Source organism: Marmota flaviventris, chromosome 1 (genome assembly GCF_047511675.1).
Source record: "Marmota flaviventris isolate mMarFla1 chromosome 1, mMarFla1.hap1, whole genome shotgun sequence".
In the NCBI taxonomy this organism is placed as follows: domain Eukaryota; kingdom Metazoa; phylum Chordata; class Mammalia; order Rodentia; family Sciuridae; genus Marmota; species Marmota flaviventris.
The window spans coordinates 159,480,066-159,507,131 of NC_092498.1; the positions used below are offsets into that span (position 1 = coordinate 159,480,066).

General features: G+C 38.4%; 1 protein-coding gene across 9 annotated transcripts in view; it reads right to left on the bottom strand.

Moving 5' to 3' along the window:
* The window catches only part of Slc25a26 (solute carrier family 25 member 26), a 132,959-nt gene that overhangs the window by 86,912 nt on the left and 18,981 nt on the right, over positions 1 to 27,066 (bottom strand). For 7 of the 9 annotated variants that reach the window (XM_071618424.1, XM_027954540.2, XM_027954544.2 and 4 more), the window contains 2 exons: positions 10,780 to 10,884; positions 9,349 to 9,396 (listed from right to left, as the gene is read on the bottom strand). The exons of 1 other annotated variant lie outside the window; for it this stretch is intronic. In XM_071618424.1, the coding sequence (XP_071474525.1) occupies positions 9,349 to 9,396; positions 10,780 to 10,884 (153 nt within the window). The remainder of the gene's footprint in view (positions 1 to 9,348; positions 9,397 to 10,779; positions 10,885 to 27,066) is intronic. One more of the 9 variants, XM_071618417.1, reaches the window with a different exon arrangement.

Genomic DNA, 27,066 nt, shown 5'->3' on the forward strand with positions numbered 1-27,066 from the left:
ATGCGTATTTGTGAGGTTGGGTTGTGGCTCAGAGGTAGAGCGCTTGCCTAGCATGTGCAAGACCCTGGGTTCGATCTTCAACACCACATAAAAATTACTTAATTAAGGATATTGTATCCAACTACAACTAAAAAATAAATGTTTAAAAATAAATAAATAAATGTGCATTTGCCTCCTCATAAAATTGTACCTACATATAAAAATGCAAAATATGCAGCTCATCATAGTGGTTACAACCCTTGGGCTCTGGACTCTTCAGTTCTCTCCCTTGTTAGATGGGAGGCCCTGGGTCAACCAGGACCTTAACATCCCCCCAGTCTGCCTTCCCATCCCTGGGAATCATTGTTCTATCTACAGGTTCAATTTTTTTAGATGCGCATATAAGTGAGATCATGGAGTATCTGACTTTCTGTTATGACACTCATCTTTGGTAGGTTAAATACAGTACAGTCATGTTTTAGAGATGCTCAGTGAAGCATTTCTGTATAAAATGCTGGTATTTGCTTTAAATTAATACAGAAGGGCAGGCAGGAGGTATGGTATAGATAGAACAAAATTGGTCAAGAGCTGGTAACTGTTCAAGCTGGGTGACTGGACTACAAAAATTCATTTAATTAACCTCTTTTAAATTTAAATCTTTAAGTTTTTCCATGGAAAAAGTATTTTTAAAAAATTAGAACCTAAATAAATATATACATATGTATCAAAAGATAAAAACAAATTTATGCATTTAAGCATGGTGGATCATACAACATTGGTCATACCCGCATTTTCATTTTCTAATTTAAACCACTGTTACCAGGCAAGCAGTCTGCGCTCCCAGGTTCTCCCAGGTTCTTACAGGTTGAGGTTTCTGCCACAGGCATTTAAAACATAGGCACTGTGCACCCTCTAGTGTCTTTGTTACCTAGGCTTCTCTCAAACTGGTTCTCCTACCTCACCCTCCCAAATGGCTCAGATTAGAGGCATGTGCCTTATGTTGGGTTTGTAATTTACCTTTTAAATTGAAGTAATAAATTGTGTTTACTGAGTAATCACATTGTTCTAGTCACTGGGCTAAATTCTTTCATACATTGTTTCATTTGATCCTCACAGTGGCTCAAAATATGAAATTTACTTTATAATACCTGAAGCTTAAGGTCTCAAAATAAAATTAAAAGTATAATAAAATATGGGGCTGGCTTGCCTAGCATGCTCAAGCACCTGCGTTCAACCCCCAGTACCACAAAAATAACAAAAAAACCCACTGACATCATTTTTAACAAAAGTGTTTATGTATGATTATATTAATATAAATATTTTGAGATTTTTAACTTTAACATCAAAACTATATAAAAAACAGCTAAGCTTGGTGGCACACGCTTATAATCCCAGTGGCTCAGGAGGCTGAGGCAGAAGGACTTCAAGTTCAAAGCCAGCCTCAGCAAAAGCAACTCAGTGAGACCCTGTCTCTAAATAAAATACAAAATAGAGCTGGGGATGGGGCTCAGGAGTCGAGTGCCCCTGAGTACCCCGCCCCCAGCAAAAAAAAAAAAAAAAATATATATATATATATATATATGTATATAAACAAACAAATATCTTTGAGGCAAACTCGTGGCTTTAAAATACTAATTTCAGAGATATCACCAAACAATTTTTTTCATATAATTTTTACTTTCATATTTTATAATTTATTATAAAGAGCATGCACTGATTTTTTTTACTCAGAAAAGAAATAGACATTATTTTACATCAAAATACAATATTAAATTCCTTTACATTGTATACGAAGGATAATGATGACATAAGTAGCCATGTGATTTCATGAATTTATGCTTTTATAGTCAGTATTGATTTTTATGCCCCATTTGAGTCGTGGAGGATAGAGAAGACCTTGGTTTGCAGTTCTTAGTTTAAAAAATGGAAGAGAACATTCTGTGCACCTCAAAAAGGCTAAAATATCTGTACAACAGTATTTCATGACATCAGTTGTCTATTTTAAAGAAGAGCTTCCACGTTGATTCTCCAAGGAATAAAGGTGACAGAATAAAATAAAAACATGCATGATAGCTTACAAAACAGAATTAAATGTCCAGACAAATTCAGCGCAGGCAAGGGCTCATGAATTCAACAGAATACTCAAGTGTGGGCTAATGTCAGAGATTTTTGAAAGGATGGAACTTGCGCTGGGAAGGACCTGAGTAAACAAAAATGGCACCCACTGTGGTGGCCCAGATCTTCCACACTGGAAGTCACCCTCAGCTTTCCAGTCCCCACAGAATAGACAAAGCTAGTACTGCCTCCTGCCCTCCCCTTTTCACACCTGAAATGGGGCCACACAGCCTAGCAGCCCAGCCACCATTCTGTGACCCTGAGTTGACCAGCCAGGGCATGGAGGTCATTCAGGAGGAGGAGAGGGAAAGGGGCTAGATCCTCCTTGCCTCACTGACCTGCAGACTTCTTCTCTTTTCCTTTTTTTGGTACCAGGGATTGAACTCAGAGCACTCGACCACTGAGCCCTCTTTATTTATGTATTCTCTTTTTTTTTTTTTTTTGAATATTAGTCGTAGATGGACACAATACCTTTATTTTATTTATTTTTACGTGGTGCTGAGGATCGCCCCAGTGCCTCACACGTACGAGGCAAGCACTGAGCCACTGAGCCACAACCGCAGCCCTATTTATTCCTTATTTTGAGACAGGGTCTTGCTAAGTCGCTTAGGGCCTTACTAAATCAAATTTCTTGTTATGAGAAGAGAAAAGAAAGAAAGCACTTATCACCAAAATAAAAAAATAAATAAAAAGCTCTATGTTCAGATTTTTTGTTAGCAGCAGCCTAAAAGCAATCCAAACTAACTCGCAAAGATTGAAGGAAGATGAAACTCCACAGGGGACGAAAAACAAGAAGGAACAAAAGAGTCACTACAGCAGTATGGTTTGTGATTGTAACATTTGCAACGACGAATTAAGCCATAGTTTCCACCTTTAACCGGCTTTCTTGTGTTTACACTGAAGAGTCCTGTCACTGCGTTAACCTCCCACTAAACCACACACACAGGACCTGGTGTCCCTTTGGGAAAATGTGACCAATGTGCAAAAACAAAAAGACGTGCCATTCGCAAAACTTTACAGTGCAAACAAAATCTGTCCAAGGAATCAGAAAAGCAAATAGCAGCTGGTTTCATGTAAACAAAAAATGAGAAAATATGCACTAAAGGGCTAAAGTAATTTTTCTACATTAAGATAATTTTACTGAATTGTTCTTTCTAAAAATGTTTATTTAAGAAATGAAGAAAAACTGTAGGCTAAAATCCAGATTTGAGGACTAATAATTTTAGGCTCCTGCATTAGAGGATTAACTGAATGAACTATCCTTCATTCTTCATAGAGAAACTCTACAGTAGTCATAATAATATAAATGCAGTTAAATGACTCATTTTATAAACCTCTGTGAATAAAGGGAAAATTTCATTTTCATCTGTTTAATATTCCCATTAATAAGACTGTCTCATTACACATTTACCGAAAGTCTGAACAATAAAACAATGGACAAATTCCAAGAACAAACAGGGATTTTTTTTCCCCTTTTCCCATGAAGCTAACATTATGGAATTTTAACAGATGTTCTATTTGGTCATAGTTAATAAAATGAATTATGTAGGATTAAAATAGAGTTCAATATGTTTGCCTTGAATTTTAACTGAAAAACAATTTCACATTAAAAGAATTTAAAGGTTTATAATCATTATTTTTCTTTTTTTAGTAGAATCATTAAGATGCAGAAAATAAGCGAATTATACAATACTATTTTTCTAATAAAGCCAGGCATGAAAACTATTTTCTCATAAATCTTAGGGTTATTGAAACTCTAGAAAATTTTTACATTCTTTGGTATTTCTTCATCTATATAATGCAAAGGTTGCAATAATGAAGTGTATAGGCAGTTACCCTCTGCCTATTTCCAATTCCTCTTAGAGCTCCTTCACCATTTTGAAATGACCATGGTGTCTGGTGGCATGTGGACAAAGAAAGAATCAAGCTTAAAGGAACTACAAAAAAAACAAAAAGAACCTAACAAATATTTCTTGTGTGCTCACTATGGAGAAGGTTTCATGTTAGTGCCTGAGCATGCTATAAAGAGATAAAAATCCAATTCTTTCAAAAAGAACTTACATGCCACCTGAAAATACAAGTCACAATTAAAACATGACAAACCAAAAGAAAAAGAAAGAGGTAAATCAAAGAAAACAACTTCATATAAACACAGAGTCAGACACACAGCACTAATAAAAGGAGAAGAAAAAACCTCACCTATCTTTTCTCTTTTTACCACTGTAAAAGCAAGAAGTAGCATATAGACTTAAGGACAGTAAATAAGTAACAGAAGTCCTAGCTATAGTTGTTGCATAACATTTTTCAATGGAAAACAGTAAGTGTTGCAATCTCAGCAAGAAAGTCTTTCTCTGAATGGGTAATCTTCCCTGAAACAAACATTACAACAAATTGCCAATTTGATTCAAAAAAGAGTAATCATAAAGTATTTCTAACCCTTTTACATTGGTCATTTTGATCAGCTCAACCATCAGTTAGGGTAACTTCCCATTATTATACCAAGCTGCTGTTTTTCCTACAGAAGTAGCCAGGGAACACAAAATCAGTTGGCAGGCTATAGTTTAATTCAACTGTAAGAAATTCCTCTCAACAAACATCTGGATGAAACAAATGTGGCTACAAGCAATTATGGTTGTGTGGCTTCCCATTCAAAAACAGCAACTGTTACCCCTCATCATGAAACCACATTCACACATTTAAGTTACATCCGCTTCAAGAACCCAACAATCCAGGGGCAGCTTTAATTTCTAAGCTTCCTAGTAGTCCATATTGCCTTAACACCCATCCCACAGGATGGCCATGAGAGTCAACATTTCAAAAAGAACAATCTATGCGGAGTTCTTAGCACAAATGGGCAAAGCTGGGTTCAAAAGCACATAACATGCCCAGAGCAGACAGCTGGTAAGGGCAGAGCTGTAATTCACGTTTAGGTGTCCTTCACTGACAAAGGTTCTGTTAGTTACCATACAAACAACCACAGTTCATTTTCTTGTGCACATACTATGTGTCAGTCACCCCTGAAAGTACCCCTTATTTAATTTTCACAAGAAAATTAGTTCAAATAATCAATACACAGTGAAGGAAACAAAATATGTTAATATGCTCAGCCTCATTTATAACTAAAATTAAAACTGCAATGATCTTTTCCATTTCACAGATTGCTGGTACCATTGTTGAGGATTGAAAACAGAGAGCTCCACATGGGAGGCAAAGTGCCCTCTGCATCTTCATAAAGCAACTTGGTGTATCCATCAAAACTGTAAACACCCTTTATCCAGGTAATTTTACTTCCAGGCATGTAACCTACCAACACTCTCAACTATACAAAAAGACATCTGAACAGAGGCATGGCAGCACATTTGAAATTCCCACCATTAGGGAGTGGCTGAGCACATAAAGGCTCATTTGTAAAACAGTATCACACAATCATGAAAAGTGAAGGTGCGCTTCATGAAACCATTGACAATGATCTCAAAAACAGATTAACAAATGACTATGTGAGCCAGGGGCAGTGGCACATGCCTATAATTCCATCAGCTCAGTAGGCTGAGGCAGGAGGATTGCGAGTTCAAAGCCAGCCTCAGCAAAAGCAAGATGCTAAACAACTCAGTGACACCCTAAATAAAACGCAAAATAGGGCTGGGGATGTGGCTGAGTGGCCAAGTACCCCCGAGTTCAATCCCCAGTACCCAAAAAAGAAAACAAAAAAAGACTACATGATATATAACCCAAGGATTGAATACCTTTAGAAAGACACAGAAGACTACTACAACATGAAGAGTGTCAGGGGAAAGCCTGGACTGAGCAGACAACAGAGCTGGGCAGGAGACTTTCAAAGGCAATCCAAAGGGCTGGGGATGTGACTCAAGCGGTAGCGCGCTTGCCTGGCATGCGTGCAGCCCAGGTTCGAACCTCAGCACCATATACAAACAAAGATGTTGTGTCCGTCGAATACTAAAAGATAAATATTAAAATTCTCTCTCTCTCTCTCTAAAAAAAAAAAAAAAAAAAAAAAGGCAATCCAAAGGCTGGTCCCTAAAGGGGCCTGTGTCTGGGCACCGGATTTGAGAGGAAATTCTCAATAAATGAAGGATGTGATAAGGGTAACCATGTTTGGAAAGCTGCTGTATGCGATTTGGAGTAAACTTTTCAGTGAGTGGTGATTTTTTATACCTAAATCTTGGTGGCTTCAAGGAACTTACAGTCCAGGCCGAAAGATTTGTCTGACCTGCTTGATTGTTTGTGGCAAAATTGGGAATAGCGGAAACAATCCTCAGCTACCTCCAAATCCTTCAGTGGCTACTCTCATCTATCGAAAAGAAGTCAGGAGTTATTCATTACCAAAATGACAACATTCTACCACTCAGACAGCTCCAACCAGCTTAGTATCTTCAGATTTGCACAGCTAAAGCCACACAACATTCATGTGTCCTCCAAACTCCAGGGGATAATAATTAGGCTCTTTCCAGGCCTTTCCCATATGGCCCTCTCTAGTTGCTTAGCAAATATCCAACTGAGGTGACAGTTCAACTGCTCCTTGCAAATATCCCATTTTGTGAGTGTGCTTGTGAAGCATCCTCTCTTGGCTTAAGGTACATCTGGGAAGTCACTGTCTTCTGTGGGCATGAAATCCATAATTTTGCTTAAACAAGCAAAATATACATGTTCCTTCCTTGTGCCTTTGCTGTTATATCTGCCTTCCTTGACTGCTTCAACGGCCACTTTTTCCAGAGTTCAGCCAAGGCTCATCTTTATTAATATAAAATACTAGTTGACTACCACAAGCAGCACTTCCTCTACAATCCCAGGTGCACTTGTACATACACACCTCACTGCTGCCCTGCATGGAAAAAAAGACACTCACCGGTGTGTGTCCCCATAAGGAAAATCCTTCAGGGCAGATGTGTTCTGCATTATGTCCCCCACACAGCAGACATTCTAAAAATGTTGCAAATAATTTGTGGATAAAAGATCATTGCTGAGCTTATTCCTGCTTCTTCTAAAACAAACTACCTTTCTCTGGTTCTCTATAGAAATCCTACTTCATATCAACATCACAAGGCTGCTCTCCACAAAATTTTTAGGCCAATGGACCATCTGAAATCACTGTGGCTACAACAGCAGCTACGATTCTGCTCCCCGCTTTCATCTCATTGAAACAATACCCCTGCATTAAGATGCTTATCCTCATCTAACTTGACAAAAATCATGAGAAAAACGATAACTGAAAGGGTGAAGTAAATAGTATAATCTGCTCACCTTGCTTAGACTCAGTGTGAAATTCATAGCAACTAAAATAGTAGAACATAAGAGATAAGCATCCAATTTCCAGAAACATCACATGCAATTTAAAAAGTGTTAACAGCAAAGTTACAGAACAAAGTCCACAGAACACACATAATCTATTATATAATAAATACATGGATGCAAACTTTGATCTAATTTTAATATATTACTGCTAGAGAGAGGAAACTATTTTTTTTAATTGCACACAGAATAAATGTATAAATCTCCTCACAATTTTCATTAAAGCTTCCATGTATTTTGTTGACGGAACAATCGAAGGAGCTCTTGGGAAAAAGATTTGATATTGGTGTAAAAATAATCTAAGAATTGAAACTATTTATAAAGCAAAAAATTTTTTCAAAGAAAACTTCTTGTTTTTCTCACTTGGAAAAGTAGCTATGTTTCATTCAGCAATAACTCATTCATTCTATCTGAGAGTTTGCACAGAAGCAAGACTTCAACTAAAATTGGTTCTGAAGGATCTTTTATGAACACCCACAATGCAGAAGACCCCAATTAAATTTCTAACAAAGCACTGATGTTTTGAGCAAACAAAGTCATCTCAGGGAGGTCAAGCTATTTGCCAGGATTGTAGTCAAAAAATTAATTACTATCATAACATACATCAAAACAAATTTTCAGAAGAATACAATACAGTTGTAACCCTATGTTTTGCCTTTTTATATGCAAAACCAATACTCACTGGAATGTAAATATAGTCATTTATTCAGCACACTTTAGAAAAAAAAAGAAAGGGCCCTTTTCCCTGTGCCCAGGTGAAATCTGAATAAATAACACAGTTTTAGAAAGTCAGAAAACAAGTACAGAAAGAAGATACAGTATAGGTGATATTTCTGAAAGACTGAAGTCCTCTTCACACAAATAACTCATTTTGAAACATTTGGTTTGCAAAGAAAGGAAGTTCTTCAAAGCTCCTGAACAACTAGGCTACACTGCAGATTGTCACCTTGCGAAAAATCCTTTTACATTTAACAGTGTCAGTGCTTATAAGGAAAGCACACTCATCTCTTAGAGTGCTTCTTTCATTACTAATTTCTTATTAATTCTCTAAACTACAGTGATTAACTGGATATCTTATTCTTAGTTATTTCTCAATATTTTGGCTCTAAGAGATATTTAGTCACCCTACAGTGACAGTGAAGCTACATGGCATGATGTGTGGCCACTCTGACCACAGGTGGTGGCTCTTCCAGCAAACCCCTTCTACCATTCTTTTAGATGGAAGAACCAAAACAAAACTAAACATTGTTTAAAAGAATGGCCATAGGGCTGGGGCTGGGGCTTAGTGGTAGAGCACTCGCCTAGCACGTGCAAGGGTCTGGGTTTGATCCTCAGCACCACGTAAAAATAAGTAAATAAAATAAAGGTATTGTGTCCAACTACTTCTAAAAAATAAATATTTTTTTTAAAAATGAGCATAATTCCCTTTATTTTTATTCATTTACTTGATACCAGGAATTAAACCCAGGTATGCTTAAACACTAAACCATATCCCCAGCCCTTTTAATTTTTTATTCGGAGATAGGATCTCATTAAGTTGCTTAGTATCTCGCTAAATTGCTGAGGCTGGCTTTGAACTTTCGATCCTCCTGCCTTAGTCTCCAAACCACTGGGATTACAGGAATGTGCCACTGTGTCTGGCCCATTTTTTTGGTCTTTTAAACTAGTTTCTCCAAATTTATTTCTGATTGTTAAAAACACACAAATTTACTGTAATACCAGCTACCTGAGAGGCCAAGGCAGGAAGATTGCAAGCTTAAGGTCTTTCTTGGCAACTTAGCAAGACCCTGTCTTAAAATAAAAAATAAAAAGGACTTGGGATGTATTCAGGGGTAGTGCACCCCTGGATTCAGTGCCCAGTACTGGGGGAGAGGGAAACAAATACGCACATGCCAAACAAAGCATATCATTCTTTTGCACTTCAATAGTGGAAATTAAATGAGTTACCTCTCTTAAAACTGTGCTTTTATAGCCTCGATACAAGCCTTGGATGCCCTGAAACAAACAAAAAAAATCAAGAACTTGTGAATTCAGAAAGGCAAAGAAGATTTCTAAATGACATTCTGAAAAAAACAGATTCATCTGCTCTAAAACGTGGGTTCTAAAACATTCACCCACATCGCAGTTCTATAAGAAGTAGGTTCTAAACTCAAGTGAGTTCCCTTAAAAAATGTGAGCATCTCTAAAAACAAACTGGCTGCCTACATGTTCATTTAGTTTTAGTTGCTATTATTCAATATTTCTTCTCATGCTTTGAATATATTTCCAAAACATATGCATATAAATGTCAATTATCCTTTCATATAAAAAGAAAATATTTCATAACATCACAAATTTATTAATAATTGCTCAATAAAGTAGTGGTATATATTTCCAGACAAACCATGATTTATATGCATGGTCCAATAAGGATCCTATAGGACAGATCTCATTCATATAATGTCTCCTCACTCTTTGCTCGGGCGACAGACCATTAAGAACAACTTTCTTAAAACCTACATTCATTGAGATTGATTTGTTTTTTTTTTTTGGTGGGGGGGTATTACTGGGGATTGAACACAGAGGCCCTCTACTACTCAGCTACACCTCAGCCCTTTTTATTTTGAGACAGGGTCTCAGTAAGCTGCCAAGGTTGGCCTTGAACTTGTGATCCTCCTGCCTCAGCCTCCTGAGTTGATGGTGTGCATCACCACCACAGGCTGAGAATAACCCCTATTAAAAAAAAAAAAACACCAGGTGCCATGTCATGGGCCTATAGTCCAGCTTTTAGGGAGGCTGAGGCAGGATCCCTTGAGCCTAAGAGTTTGAGGCCAGACTAGGCAACATAATCAGATCCTGCTTCAAAAAAACAAAACAAACAAAAGCTTCTATAAAAACTATAAAGGAGAACAGCTAAGTGCTTCCTAGTCAATGTCTAGAAAAAATAATTTTTGATTCAAGCTAACTCTGATCAGAAAAAAGAGAAATTATATTTTGACACAAATATTATGAAGTTGGTCACTATTCTAGGTCCATTACTATATTTCTTTTTTGGGCCCTCAAATTCTATAGGGATATTTTAGTAAGTTATTCACTTTACATATTTACCATTTGTTCTGTGTCTGGTTCTAAAATAAATATAGGAAGATAACAACAGGATACATATATAATGGTACTCACTGTATGTTTGGTCAGAAATTTGAAAAAGAAATAAAACTAGAAATTCAAAAACAAAGAAAAGGCAAAGATAATCTTAGTTTAAAAGTTACTATAATTGAACATTAAATTCAGCTCCAAGGTTTCCTCTTAGGCTCTGGTCATGAGCCACACAGTGTTCCTATTAACTACTATAAAATGGTCCTCAGCAAAGAGAAGAAAGAAAACCTAAAAACATCTCACCTCTTCATATAAGATATCAGAGAATATCTGAAATGTTCTTGAGGAAGCAGATACCTGTGCCCTCTGCTTAACCACTTCTGAAGGAACTCGAATCAGACAGGCAACCTAAAATATATAAATTTAATTATATCCTGAAAAGAAAATAACTGTTGCAAAAATGGAAAATTTTTCCATAAGCAAAATTCACAGTAAATATGTATCATGTACAGGTTACAGAAAGATGTCAGAGCAAGACTGATCATCAACTGGTACCCCTCCCTATCCTGGCCACCACCCAAGTCCCTAGACCCCCACTATGCAATAGCTGAGGAGGGCTCTGGTATCCCTCAACTCAGTGCCATCTTTCCAGGTGACATTGCTGCTGACTGGCACGTGGTAAGGCCTACACCTTACCAGTCAACACTGGGTAAAGTAGACAGCACCTTAAGTTCACACCTCCAAGATTTTACCTTTATGCTAAAGGTAGCTTACTTATTTTCACAAACAGGGAGACAAATAAAGAATTTGCCAAACCAGAAGGTACTCTGCCCACAGAAGGACAGAGGCGGGGGTGGACAAAGGGTGGGAGGGCACAGGGAGGAAGACACTTACACTGAAAATATAAACTGTTTTAATGGAAATCCTCTATGCATTACGCAGTCTGCCATAGACACAAACTTTGTCTGCACTTTACATTTCACATACCTAACTCGGGTATCCACTGTTTTCCATGTGACTAGAGACATTAATTTTAAATTTTTAGAATAAAAATATAATATTCACATCTGAGGCACAGTAGGAAATGTGGACAATCTCTTCCATAACACACGTAGCAGAATGAAAGAAAAACAAGAAATTTCACAAAAGCATCCCACCAAATAAGTAACACAAGGTCAAGGAGGTCTATATTTTTTCTTCTGTATTCTTCTAATTCCTAATCAGAGAGTAGGGCCCAGTTTGGATAGATTTAATGTAAGGTTTTGTCTTTCCATAATTAAGTGGCTTTAAGGCAAAGGTTGGCAAAATTTTTTATGTCAAAAACCAAAATAAACACTTTAGACTGCAAACCACATGGCCTCTTCAACTACACTGTTTCAGCACAAAGGAGCTATGAATAAATAATATGTAAATCAATGGTTTGGCTGTGTTCCAGTAAAACTTTATTTACAAAACACTACTGCTAGTTTGCCAACCCTTGCTCAAGGAATAAACGTTGGCAAATTCTTCTTTGATATCAGCCTTGGCAGGAGCAAAATAGGCACAGAACACATGTGATCCTCAGCACCCCAAGATACAAGGGACAAAGATGATATATGATGTGATCCTAGATGTCAGAGACAGCCAGCATGCACACAATACCACGGAATATTAAAAACAAGCTAAACTAGCTATTCTTTATGTTGATGCACAACAAGAGATATGATTATGACAAGAAAAGATTCGTTTCCTGAAGTTATTTTCTCCCCAAACAGTATCTGCAAAACAATAAAATCTGATTTTCATTTCTCCATCAAGCATTTGAATGCTCATTATTTATAGAGATGTCTGCAACTGCAGCCAACATACCTTCCCACCTAGACTTCCTTCAAATTTGCTTAATTCAGTTCAATAAAAATATAGTGAGCCAGACACTGCACAGACAAGGACCCTGGGAAACACGGAGTCTGGGTCTGAAGCCCAGCCTCCACGACCAGGGAAAACAGCCAGAGGTTATTAATTCAGAGAACATTCCAAATAAACGGGCAAGAAAGGGCACAACGGGGAGAGTGAACAATCACATCCACAGAGGCAGAGGGCCGGGGGAACAGTTCTGGCTGTATAGACAATATCACTCCACAGGTAGCCACCAAGCGATGATCACAGGATCAGAGTAGAGGTCAGGAGCATCAGGGAGACTAAAGAGACAGACAGGGAGGCCCTGACACCACCACACAGCCTGAACTTCCCTCCACAGACAGTGAAAAAGTTCAAGCAGTGGAGTGGTGGCTATATTGCCTGGAACAGCTGGGGGTGGGGAGAAAAGGACTGTAAGAAGACAGGGGCAAGTTAAAGGGCTACTACCAAAGGTCTATGAAAGACACCCGGAACGGAGCATGGCTCCGAGAAGGGCCAAATTTGAAGGGAAATTCAGGATTAACTTGCCCTGGACTAGGTTTAAACAATTAACATATAATAGTCCCATTAAATAAGACTAGGGGAAAGAAGAGGAAGAGCAGGTGTAAAGGAAAGATTAAGTTCAAAATGGGAAACTGAGTAGGAGAGGCCCAGGGAACATATAAGAAACTATATCCATCAAGAAATGAATATGTGGGCTGGGGATGTGGCTCAAGCGGTAGCGCGCTCGACTGGCATGCGTGCGGCCCGGGTTCGATCCTCAGCACCACATACAAACAAAGATGTTGTGTCTGCCAATAACTAAACAATAAATATTTTTTTAAAAAACTATATTGTTAAAAAAAAAAGAAGAAGAAATGAATATGTAACTATAAACCTAGAAAAAAGGTACAAATATACAGCAGTCATCAGCATACAAAGGATGGCTGAAACCAAAAGCTAACATCACCCAAAGAAAGAGCCAGGAGAGCCAGGCACAGTGGAGCAGGCCTGTCATCCCAGCAGCTCAGGAGGCTGAGGCAGGAGGATCACAAGTCTAAAGCCAGCCTCAGCAATTCAGCAAGGCCCTGAGCAACTTAGCGAGACCCTCACACTAAATAAAATATTAAAAAGGGCTGGGGATGTGGCTCTGTGGGTAAGTGGCCCTGGGTTCAATCAAAGGGAGGGAGAGAAGGCGGACAGGCCAAGAGAAAAGACCAGAAGACCAAAAATGGATCCCAGAGAAACATCAACTTTTTTAAAGGGTTAGTAGCAGGGACGAACTGGTCAGAGACACATGAGTAGCAGCAGGGACACAGGCTACAGTGAGCGCCTCACCTGCCCAACTCTTCCAACTCTTGTGTGGGGCTTAGTCCCCCTCCTCCCGCACAGAACTCCAAGCAGGCCAGGGGAGCGCAGTTCATCAGACACTGCTGCCCGGGGCTCTGAGTCTAGACCTATAGTGGCCAACACAGAGGGCACTTGAAAAGTGGCTAGGACAACTGAAACGTGCTGAGTTTACATCAGCTTTTGAAAAATTGATATGAAAACCATGTCATTGTTTTTTACTTTCTTTAAATGCAGCTACCAGAAAATGTAAAATTGCTTCAACCTCTTGAATTATGTTCCCACTGTTCCAGAGGACAGGGACAGTTTAACATTCAGTACAGCAGCAGTACTCAGTGACAGAGGCACCGAGGTCTTGGATCAACCCAACAGTGGCAGCATCAAGCCACACACACCTGAGGTGCAGGCCTCGCTGTGGCCAGCCTTCTTGGTCACCACCCAGTCTCTCTCTGGTCCTGCATGTATTTTAAGAGCCACAAATGAATCTGAGTCAGTCACAGAGGTAACAGCTTTTCTGGACACAAGTATCAAAACACTGATGATAAATGATATTTAATTATGTCAATAAATGACATTTGGTATGTCACAACTTGTCTGGGAATAAGCAACTCAGCAGTGAGTGCATAGCCCCAACCCAGTGTACCATACACATCAGATTTTTAAACTGGGTATGAAAAAATGGGAAATACTCATTAACAACACTGGTTATACACTGAAATAGTAACACTAGGGATGTGTTAGGTTTAATAATATATGTTCTTAAAACTCATCCCACTGGGGCTGGGGATGCGGCTCCGTGGCAGAGCATTTCGCCTCACATGTGAGGCCTGGGTTCTATCCTCAGCACCCAAAGGGGCTGGGCTGGGGCTCAGTGGCAGAGAGCTCGCCTAGCATGTGTGGAGCACTGGGTTCAATGCTCAGAACCACATATCAATAAATAAAATAAAGGTCCACTGACAACTAAAAAATATTAAAAGAAAAAGAAAGGAAGAAAGTGAAAGCCTGGCACATAGGCATGTCATCTCTCCTCCACCATCCCCTCATCACACTGCTCAAGCAACAAGCAGACTCCTCTGTCTTTCTCACATTCTTCCTAGTAGGTATCGCTTTGCACCCAATTAGGAAGGCTGAGCATGTGCAGGTCTAGGGAGGGGCAAGGACCACTGCATCAAAGCCCGGTCAGTATTCTGCTGGCCAGGGAACCGCAGAAGGTGGCTCAACCTTGTCTGCCAGTCTTCCAGGAAGACCTTTCTTTCCACTGCGTAGATAGGATCAGCTCAACTGCAAGCAACCAAGAACCGGCTTGACACTGAAGGGGACCAGAAGCCCCGCATGGAGATTTGCACAGCAGTGTGTGGCGAGACCTGAGCAGGACAAATATGAGGGTTATTCTAATAATAACCATTTCAACAGAGGGGTTGGGCAGGGAAGTCACCAGTAATTTACAGGGGCTGGGGACATGGCTCAGTGCAGTGGTAGAGCATTTACCTCGCATGCATGAGGCTCTGCATTCAATTCCCAGCACCACAAAAATAAATAAATTTTTAAAAATAAGAAGGAGAAAAAGAAGAAATGGTTTACTGACACAGAGGGGAAAATGTAGACTGCTGCCGGCAGGAATTGGGGCTGTAGCTCAGTGTGCAGTGTCTGCCTAGCTGGCCTGATGCCCTGGGGTCAAGCCATGGCACCACCACTGCCACAGTCTGGCTGGGCACAAATCACGAGCCACTCAAGCAGGAACAAACTTTATTTCCAAATTTCCGCGCACGCTACCCACGTGGCCTTCTCCCCGGACACACCACACACCAACTGGAAATCCCTCTCCTGGAACTTCCCCAACCAACACGAACTCCCCAGGCAATCCTCAGGAGAACTCCAAAGTAGCGGGCACCAGAGGTGGACAGTAAAGGTCTAATATACAATTGAATCAATCCAGCATCATCTTAATGGCTCGCCTCTCAACCAATACTATTGGCAAAATGCCAGGGGCCATTCCGACTCGGCTGTAGCTCTCAGCACACCACAAAACAGGACAGAAGCAGGGGAAGGAGAGAAAGGAGCTCATAGTTAAAGGGGGTGGGTGTCTTGCCTTCCTGTTTTAGTGCCAAAGGCTGTATCTGCACTCAGGATGAAGGAAGCGCAGGGAGAGGCCAACAATACAATACGGGAAAGAGATGGACACTAGAGGACAGAGGCTTGGAAAAAGGTGGAGCATGGAGGTGTGGAGAGCACCCAGACCCCTAGGCTCAGGTGCCACCTCCTGCTTCTGCACAGGTTCAACCCGAGAAGGTCTGGCTAAAGGTCTTTAGGCTGTAACTGTGACCCCCAACTCTATGTGGCCACTTGAGCATTCCCTGGCTTTCTTAGGTCTCATTTTTCTCTAAAGTTTTCACTTTTATTTTTTAACTGACAAAATTAAAATGTATATGCTTACATAATTATGTATCATTTTTCTTATTTGACCTGAACCAGAAATCTTTATAGCATCCTTTTAGGTTACAGATTCTATAATTCTTAGTTTCCCACCATCACACTTTCTCTTCTCTGCCTAAAAATATATCCCCTCCTTATTCTTAATTCCTATATAAATTCTCTGACCTTCTTTTTTTACTTATTAACTTAATCTGTATAACTTTAAAAATACATACATTATTTTCTCTTCTACTAAACCATAAGCACCTTCTGGTCAAGAAGACAATATGTAGTAGAGCCTCGCCTAGCACGTGCGAGGTGCTGGGTTTGATCCTCAACACCACTTAAAAATAAATAAAATAAAGGTATTGTGTCCAACTACAACTAAAAAATAATTTTTTTTGTTTTAAAAAAGAAGACAATATGTAGCAACCTTACTAATCAACTGAGGGGAAAAATCTCTCTACTATATATTTTTTATATTATTTTACATAGAAAGTGCATGCAAATTACCCAAGAGGAAAAAAATCACCCCCCCCCCGACAAAATAATGCCAGAAATGACTTTCCAATACTCCATAATGTTTTAAATGTTTTCTTTATACTCAATAGCCTACACATATGCTTATATGAAGACTAAAAACATAAATAAATAAATATAAAGTGGAATTATAGTTAATGATTCTTCTTTTCTGATTATATTTTCTAAAATTAGCATATATTATTACTTCATAAGGTTTTGTTGTTTTTCTTTTAATGGGAAGGGTACGGATGGGTACTGGGGATTGAACCCAGAGGTACTTTATCACTGAGCCACTGACCTTTTTTTTTGAGACAGGGTCTCAAAAAGCCCAGCTTTTTTTTTTTTTTTTTTTTTTTTGAGACAGGGTCTTGATAAGTTACTTGGGCCTTGCCAAGTTGTTGAGGCTGGCTTCATATTTGCGATACTCCTGCCTCCCACAGTGCTGGGATATACAAGTGGTGTGCACCACGGCATCTGGCTTTTTTTTTTAAATAGCAATTTCAAAGAACAAAAATTTCTGGTATAGACCGAAGGTTTTAGGTGAGGAAGAACAGAAAATGAATGGAATAATTTAAAATGGGCTTTTAGCTGCAAACCTACCTACTAATTAGCTTTGATAAGAAAAACATTTATTTTTAATTTAGTAACAATAAATCCACAAAAATAGATTAAGTAGTTTACGGTGAGGCCTAAAATTGCATATACATTATTTCTTTTAATAAGAGTATAAAACTCAGGAACATAAACAACGATAGAAAATAAAGTCCAATGGCTTACATAAACCTAAAGGACCAATCCCAGCACCTAAAACTCAAACATTTTAAATACAAGAGAAAAGGAAGGGGGGGGGGGGGTGGAGCGCATACTAACTTCTTGTATTTTTCAATTCAAGTGGTAAATAGTGAAATATGACCCCAATATGTCAAGAAAATAGAATTTGTTTACTTTCGAGGCTTGGCATAAATATTTATGGAACTTCACACTTCACAACCCTTCATATTTTTATTTCTTTAAAATATAGAAGCAGAAGAAAAACTCTGAAAATGTTCTCAGATAAAAAGTAATCGAAATAACTGAAGGGGTACAAAGCACCAGAGGGGCTTGCTGACTTCTGTGGAGCAGCATTTTGGCCTAGGAGCAGAGCTACACAGGAATGCTTGCAGCTACTTCCTCTAGTACCTCTGTGCCTTTTCAACATGGTTTTCTACTAACTCTGATCTTAGACTTGAATCCAGATACCGGACTATTTCACTGCTACAACTTGCTACAGTATTGTAGTTCTATGAAAGGAAATAAAGATAAAGTAATCCACGGGGCTCTTGGTAAATCCATTCCGTAAGCACTCCTTACTCATATACATGGGGTTCAGGATAAATCCATGATATAGGAATGGTGGCATTTTCATTAAAACCCAATGTCTTAGAGGTTAAAGTTTTATCAAAAGACAACTAAGGTTTTCCATAAAGAAAATACATGCCCCAAACTTTTGTCAACATTAAAATGCAATGCTGGGTTCATTCAATTAGCATACACAATATTATAAACCTCAGGTTAAAACTGAATTAAATTCTGACAATACTGATGCTGCTTTATTTATCTGACATAAATAAAAACTCTTCTGAAAGTAGCACAGAGATTTAAGCATTTTTAAGTGGATAAATTACAGTGAACTTCAGCATCACAATAGGCAAAATGAAGGAAGAGTAAGAGTTGGAGGCAGCTAAACTTTCTTGGTCTTTCATCAGCTACAGCCAAGGTCCGCATCTCCAATACATTAGCTATCAGCACTTTACAATCTCATTTCTGTCCTCTAAGTCCTCTAAGTCTAAAAATGCTACCTTACAGTAACACTATATCTTTTCCCCAATTATTTCAGTAAAGGTCACACACACACACACACACACAAAAAAAAAAAATGATTTAAGACTTTTCTATGAGAAACTCAATCCACAACCTATAAATATTTCTCTGATATTAGAAATTAATTATGTCAGCCTTTTGCATATGCATAATCCTGAAATAACAGAAATTACTAAATGTCAAAGAGCTATCTGGCTCATGAAACAAGGGTGAAATATAAATATTTTCATTACCATCTCCAGAATTTTTTTTTTGGTAAAGGAATAACAGATTCACACATATCCAACAAACTTAGGTTTAATATCAGCAAATGCTTCATATTTCAACTGGCAACTCTACTAATAAAGTCAACAGAAACTTAATAATATGCTATATAAAGCCAATCAAAATTTAATCACAAAGTCAAATCCATGCTGGACTCTGCAGAGCAAATGCAACATGGCAAATTAAAACAAGGTTATGATTATGAGGGAGACAACTCAGAATACTGAAATTTTTTAACACAGACATGTATTTTATTCCACATTCTTTCTGTAATTCCCAAAATTCTCTTTAGAAATCAGGCTTCCAATTAAGAATACCTAACATATCTTTCTATACCTCCATTTAAAATGAAAAACTTTCATCTGTGTGTCAAGTCTGCCGTCTTCTGGTTGCATATGGAATTGCAGCTGTTAGTAAACCAAAGAGCTTTTTTTTTAGACATTGAAGGACCTTTATTTTATTCATATATTTATATGTTGTTCTGAGAATTAAACCCAGGGTCTCACACATTCTAGGCAAGTGCTCTACCACTGAGTCACAATCCCAGGTTCAAATTTTATCCACTATCACTGAGGCATAAGATTATATTTCTTCCTTATCAGACTCTTTCCACCTACACAACAGCCAATAGGCACTGTAAGAAAATGAAAAATCTCTGTAAGAAGCCTTTCTCACCCCATTTCTTAGCATCTCTCAAGGCTAGATAAACAAGAGTCACTCATATTTTGAATAAATCAAAGGAAACTGTGTTACCAAGAAATCTTAAATCAGTACTTCACAAAATAAAAGTTTTCATTAACAAAGTTCAGGTTCACAATTTCCTAACTTCTTTTCATTATTTGGCCCTTTGAGAGGATTCAGTTTTTCATTTAGAACAATAACTGATCAAATACATTCATGACTTAAAATAGTTTCTTCAGCTTCATCATCCTCTATGAAAATCAGGTTGTTTTTCTATAAAGTAGAACTTAGTTTAACTGGGTTCCAGCAATTGAAATTGCTCTTAAAAAGCTAACACATAACACCTCTTCCCTCTTGTCTACTAACTAAATATCATAATCAGTGAAATAAACTGTCAGAGATCATGAATCAATACTAAAGCTGCATACCGTATTAGGAAAGGAAAAGAGAATCCGAGAGATGGAAAGTCTGCAGTGCGTTAGAAAAGGAAGTCAGAAAGAAACCGGAGGCAGGTGTCCCTTTATTATGTTCCTAAGGGGTCCTCCAGCCCATTCAGGGGTGCACCACAATTGCCACTCACAGTCACCCAGGGCAAGCCTTCCTCCTCTCCCAGTCCTCCTCCTCTCTTTTCTGCATGTGTTCTGAGCCACAGGTGGCTGAACAGTGGACAGGTGGGGAGTGCTTACTAAATGCAACTCAGTAGAGTCGGCTGGAGAGTCAGCACCCACAGAACAACAACTAACAAGGGCGTCCCGGCTGAACACTGAAGGGACACCGCAGGAAGGCTTCTGAAAGAGCTACCACCCCTCTGCCCATTCTCCCTCTTCACCTCTTCCTGAATCCACTTTCTCCTCTTCACCCTCTTCTCCAGCGCTGGGGATCTTCCCTGGAGATGACCCTAACACTCTCCCAGCACAGCTGCTAGACCTGAACATCAAGCCTGATCCCTGTCGCCCGCTCTGTGGGCCCTCAAGAGTGAAAGGCAGAATCCTCACGGTGGCAGGCAAGGTCCTCCAGCTGCTCACCTCAGGATGACCCAGTCACACCCACACTCAACCACCAGGAACCTGCAAGTGGTTACCAGGGGCTTCTTGGGACTCCAAGACCCCTCTTGCACCAGCCCACCTAACAAACCAGCACACTCCCAAATGTCAGCTAACGGAATTGGACTATAGTTGAGATACCTGTTAAATGAGATTTTTAGCGGCTCTTACTGCAAAAAAAAAAAAAAAAAAGTAACTATGGGAAGTGATGTAACTATGGGAAGTGATGGAAATGTTAATTTGCTTCACTATTGCAATCATTACAGCATGTTATAACACCATATAGACAACAGAACTTATTTTCAAAATAAACCAGTTAAATTAAATGTGGCTCAAAGATTAACTATCCTTGAGGCCTTTCCTGAATACCCAAACAATTCTACCTCTGTTCATCTTAATGTACGAGCATTTCTATCCGCTGCATTACTGTGAGCTCCCTTCTGATCCGATAAGTGCACTTTCCTGGGACCCAGGGAAGCCATCTGATTTTCTACTCACACAATCCCCTACGACTAAATTATACAGCCACACAGGGTTTAGCAAAATATTACAATTCCAAGTGGGAATTAACCTGTATTAATTTGTGAATATTAATCATGATTAATTCAAAAGACAGGCCACACTTCAAAAGTTTTTAGTTGTAGAAGTTTGTTTTTGCTTTTTGCTTTCAGTACTGGGAATTGAACCCAGGGGTACTTTATCACTAAGCTACAACTCCAATCATTTTTCTAAAATACTTTGTTTTGAGACAGGGTCTCACTAAGTTGTCTAGGCTGACCTGGAACTTGGAATTCTTAGTGGTTCTTCTTAGAAGAGGTCAGTATTATGGTTTAGATATTAGGCAGCCCCCAAGAGCTCACATGGGAGACAATGCAAGGTTTAGAGGTACAATGATTGGGTTATGAGAGCCTTAACCCAATCAGTGGATTAATCCTCTGACAGGGATTAACTGGGTGGTAAATGGAGGCAAGTGGGTGTGTCTGGAAGAAGTGGTTCATCAGAAGCAGGAATATGGGGTCTCTATTTGTCTCTGGAGAGTGGAGTCTCTCTCTGCTTCCTGATCACCATGTGAGCTACTTCCCAATACCACACTCTTCCTCCATGATGTCCTGCCTCACCTCCAGCCCCAAAGAATGGAGCCAGCCTTCTGTGAACTGAGACCTCTGAAACCACGTGCCCCCAAATAAACTTTTCCTCCTCTAAAATTGTTCTTGTCAGGACTTTTGGTCACAGCTGTAAAGCACCTGCCGTAGGCATGAGGCCCTAAGTTCAATACCCATCACCACATAAAAAATAAACAACCACCATAAAAAATGATGTTTTAAAAAAAACAGTCAGTAAACATCGTGAAGATATTTACATATTCATTTTAAAATGAGATATTAACAGCATAAATGAAAAAGCTTAAATTCCCACTATTGAAGACACAATAACTAGAATGTGTCTGTGGCTAACAAACACACCTCATATCGTTAATGAACCTAATCCTGTAAACAGCCACACTGCTGGGAAGGCTTTCCCTCATCTGGTATCCAGTAAGACCCCTGATGGCCTGCAGCACAAAGCAGGTCCACTGGCCTTGTTAGTTACCTTGCCACAGGAGCCTCCAGCTATAGAACTCTACGCACCACGGGCCTTGAAGAAAACATCAGGGCAGGTTATAATAAACACTTCAGTAAAACCCAGATCTACACATCTTCTACTCCCTGGCCCACAATTGGAGAAGTGCTATAAGAAGCTGTCAGAAAAGGCTTTTACAAACCATGATATATTCCCTACTTTTCTTATCTCTAGTGAGAATGGAACTGAATGACACTTGGAGAGGACAATCTAACAGCACCTGTGTGTAAGGATATCTGTGTCATCTATACTCAGATATTAAACACACAATTTTAGCTGCAAAAAACTTTCAAGGTTCTTTCATTTCTGAAAATAGCATAAGCTAAGGTACAAGGAGGAAAAGACACAAGAAAAGTCAAATCTGAAAACTTGTAAGAAAAAAAAAAAAATGACTATCACAGGTGTGGTGGCACACAGCTGTCATCCCAGGAACTGAAAAAAAAGCTGAAAGCTGAGGCAGGAGGATCACAAATGCAAGGCCAGCGTGGGCAACTCAGTGAAACCCTATATCAAAAGAAAAATAAAAAGGCTAGGGATGCAGCTTAGTGGTAGAGAACCCCTGGGTTCACACCCCAGGACCCGAGGGTGGAGGGGGGGATCACTACCGTTTTAATGTTACAGTATCCATCCTATTAAAGTAAACCTGCCCCCACCTTGGACTTAATTATAGATTCTACTTCTCACAGGACTTGTTCTGTGTGTGTTGGAAACTGAGCTGCAAAGTAAATGAGAGAGGGATTTAGAGATTTGGTACAGCAAACTTTATAATAAAAATGGCAGGATTTTTCTTGCTGTAGTAACATATTAAATTTCATTTGATCAATTTACTATATTCCAAATTTACAAGCATAAGATAGAAGGTTGTAATTATAGTTGTATTGATTCATCATTAAGATTTAATCAAGCTGCTGCTACAGGGAATGGTTGTTATTTTGGCAGTGTTTTTTTTGTTTCCAAGGTGCTTTCATAATCACTAAAACAAACAGACCCGACACCAACAAAATATGGTATCATTTCTAAGGAACCTCTAACATAACAAGTTTATATCAAAGCAAATGTGCTGAAGAATAATAGCTAAACTATTTCTTACTGTCTGGGTTTCTATGCCTTTCTGACCACTGGCAGCTAAAAATATTTTTGGTTTTGATTCCTTTTTACTTTACACTTAAAAATTTACCTCCTCTAATTCTCCTGTTTCATTCTGCTATTTTTAGAAATGGCTTTTGCATGAATGTGAAACCAAAATTTATGTTCTATGAAACTGAAACAAGTTACCTAGACAGGAGGGGGTATGTCTATTTCTCTAGTATTTATGGGGAAAACTAATTCTGAACAGTATCAGGAATGTCCAAGTTTATCAGAGCATCAGAACCAATGTTTCCACAAACTTTATAAATCTGGCAAACTTTTCAACATAACAAACTGTACCTGAATTTAAAATCAATTAAAAATCAGTATCAAGAATTGTTTCATGTGTGTCGTCCTAAGGACCCACTTGCTGATCAATCTTCCTCTTAAGCTTCTCCAGGAATCATGGAAACTATAAACAGGTATTTGACATTAGGTCTTATCACCTAAGGGGCTGTGAAATCCCTATGAGAAACAACAATGATAAGAACATTCTAGAACTGTGTTATCTCCAATCTTATGGATACTATTTCCTAATTCTAAAGTCTACCTTCCCCACCCCTTATGCTCAACAGTTCACACAAGAACATGATTCCATTTAAAAAGTTTCAATTCTTAAAAATATTAATTATAGGTATTAGAAACATCAGAATATACAATATTTTCTAAAAATGAAGAGCTATGTCATTAACATGAACAATCTAACTACTACTATCTAACATGAACAATCTAACAACTACTATCTATCCTAAGCATGAATGTGAAACCCTATATCAAAAGAAAAATCTAATTTCTTAGTAGGTTTAAGGGTCAGAAGGTTTACAAATTGAAGAAGAAAGCCTGTCCTTCAACATGGCAAACTAGTTTTTGTGTAAAATGGTCTCATGTGAAACAGAATGGACAAATTCTTTATTTGCCACTTGCTTTCAACAACATATTTGAAAACATAAGCTAAATATAGAACTTATAGAATTATATTTGAAGCTAATAAATTTAACATGCAATCACAAAATACAGATAGACAGGGACCAAGAGCGCGCTCAGTGATGAAAAGCATGCTTACCAAGCTGGAGCCCCTGGCAATCCCCAGGACCAGGAAGGAAGGAAGGAGGGAGGGAGGGAGCGAGGGAGAAAGGAAGGAAAGAACACTAAAATAAAAGTTGCCATAAGGACAGAATTTCCACAACTCAAGAGACACACCCGAGTCTTTAGTAAAAGACTCAAAATAAATCACATGTAATAAGACTCTAGAATAAGAACATATTCACCAAAAATAAGCCTAAGAGAAAAGGTTAAAAGATTTATTTAAATCAAGTATAAGTTGCTTTTGCTTTTTTTTTTAATATTTTTTTAGTTATACATGGACACAATATCTTTATTTTTTTTATTTTTTAATGTGGTGCTGAGGATTGAATCCAGGGTCTCACACCTGCGAGGCGAGCGCTCTACGGCTGAGCCACAACCCAGCCCAGCTTTTGCTTTTTAAACTAAAGGTTAAGCAAGTTTTCAGGTAGAATTCTAGCACTGGAGTTTTGACCTTGGGTCCATGCATACAGGGAATGAAAGTCCCTAGAAATGGAACGCAAAACAGCCACAGGTTTCATTAGATTCCAAAAGTGTCTATGACTTATCAGAGGAACTACTTTATGCTGTTTGTTATTCAAAAATTACTATATCATCAGTCCCAGGGTAGAGACTTTTACTTTAGAATCCAGAGTTGAACTTAGGCTTGGCAAAATCATTTTTAAACCAATATCAAAAGAAATCTTATTAAAAAAAAAAAACTCACTGATTATAATATCAATCAGACTAATTTTTCTTTCAACCTGTTTTTCAAGGAACTGATTTCTTAGATCAAAAAATTTATTTCAAAATAATGGGAAAGTATAAAATTTTATGGCCAGATAGATATATAAAAGAATATGAAATGCAAAAATACCAAAATGGATTAGAGATCATCCTTCTTCCCTGTGACTCGCCACAGCCTCAACAGTTCAAATTATCACAGGAATGAGAAAATAATTCCTTTATTCTAGAACTGAGACTATTTGTTCCATAATTCCATTTTCCCTGGATTTTCCATATATAACCTGATGTATTTTCATTGATCAAAATGGAATAATTTCACTACATTTCTATAAATCAACTTCTCTTCTTCCTCTTTGTCTTCCTCTTTCGCCTCTCCTCCTTCTCCAGTGCTGGGATCAACCCCAGGCCTCACACAAGCTAGGAAAGTGTTCTACCGAAGAACTACAATCCTAGCTCCTAAAACAATTCGTAAAAAAAATTATCTGTGAGGCCAGTATTATCTGAATACCAAACCAGCAAAAATATCACAAAAAAAAAAGAAAATCACAAACCAACATCTTATAAATAAGCAAAAGTCCTCCACAAAATAATAGTAAACCAAATCTAAAAATTAATGAAAACCATTGTATATCATGACCAGTGAAATTTATCCCAGAAATAAAATGGTGCTTTCAACATGTGAAAATCTCTCAGTGTGACACAACAAAATAAAGAACAAAAACACACAAACATCTTAGAGATGCAGAAATAGCATCCAACAAAATTAAACATGCCTTCATAAATAAAAAGTAAATAAATTGCTGGGCATGGTGGCTCATGCCTGTAATCCCACAGATTTAGGAGGCTGAGGCAGGAGGATCACTGGTTTGAGCCAGTCTCAGTAACTTAGTGAGGTCCTAAGCAACTTAGCAAGCAAGACCCTGTCTCAAAATAAAAACTTTAAAAAGGGCTGGGGGGCTGGGGCTGCAGCTCAGTAGCAGAGTGCTTGCCTAGCATATGTGAAGCACTGGGTTCGATCCTTAGCACCACATAAAAAAATAAATTAATTAAATTAAATAAAGGGATGCTGAACATCTATAAGTATAAAAATTTTTTTTTTAAAGGGTTGGGGATGTGGCTCAATGGTTAAGTGCTCCTGGGTTTAATCCCCAATTCCAAAGAAGCGAAAGTAAATAAATAAATCACTGAACAAACCAAGAACAGAAGGTACCTTCCAGAACCTCATAAAAGGCATCAATGAAAAATTCACAACTTACAGTGAAAGAATAAATGTTTCTCTCTAAGAATCTTAAACAAGACAAAGATATCTGCTCTTACCACTTCTATCTGGAATTGTACTGGGGTCTCCAACCAAGGCAACTGTGCCAAAAAGATGGAGGAAAAAAAATAGTCAAAGTATAAAGATCAGAAAGGGAGAAAGAAAAATATCTCTATTTATAGATATAATTTTGTACATAGAAAACACTAGGGTTGGTGATATAGCTCAGTGGTTGATCACATGCCTAGTATGCATAGGGACCTGGCTTTGATGGAGAAGGAGGAAGAGAATGAAGGGAAGAGGAATAGAAAAAGATCCTAAAGGATCCAGTAAAAAAAAAAATTATATTTTAGTTTAGCAAGGCTACAGGATGTAAGATCAATATACAAAAAAAATATTGTCTATATGGTAGAATAAATTAATTTAAAACAAAATTAAGAAAAAATTCATATAACAGCATTAAAAATATATTATTGGGGCTGGGGTTATGGTTCCGAGGTAGAGCATGCATAAGGCACTGGGTTCAACACTCAGCACCACATAAAAATAAAATAAAGGTATTGTCCACCTACAACTAAAAAATAAATATTTTTTTAAAATATATTATTTATGTATAAACTAACAAAAGTACAAAACTTAAAAAGTATTAAACAGTGGGCTGGGGATGTGGCTCAAGCAGTAGCGCACTCGCCTGGCATGCGTGCAGCTTAGGTTCGATCCTCAGCACCAAATACAAATAAAGATGTTGTGTCCGCCGAAAACTAAAAATAA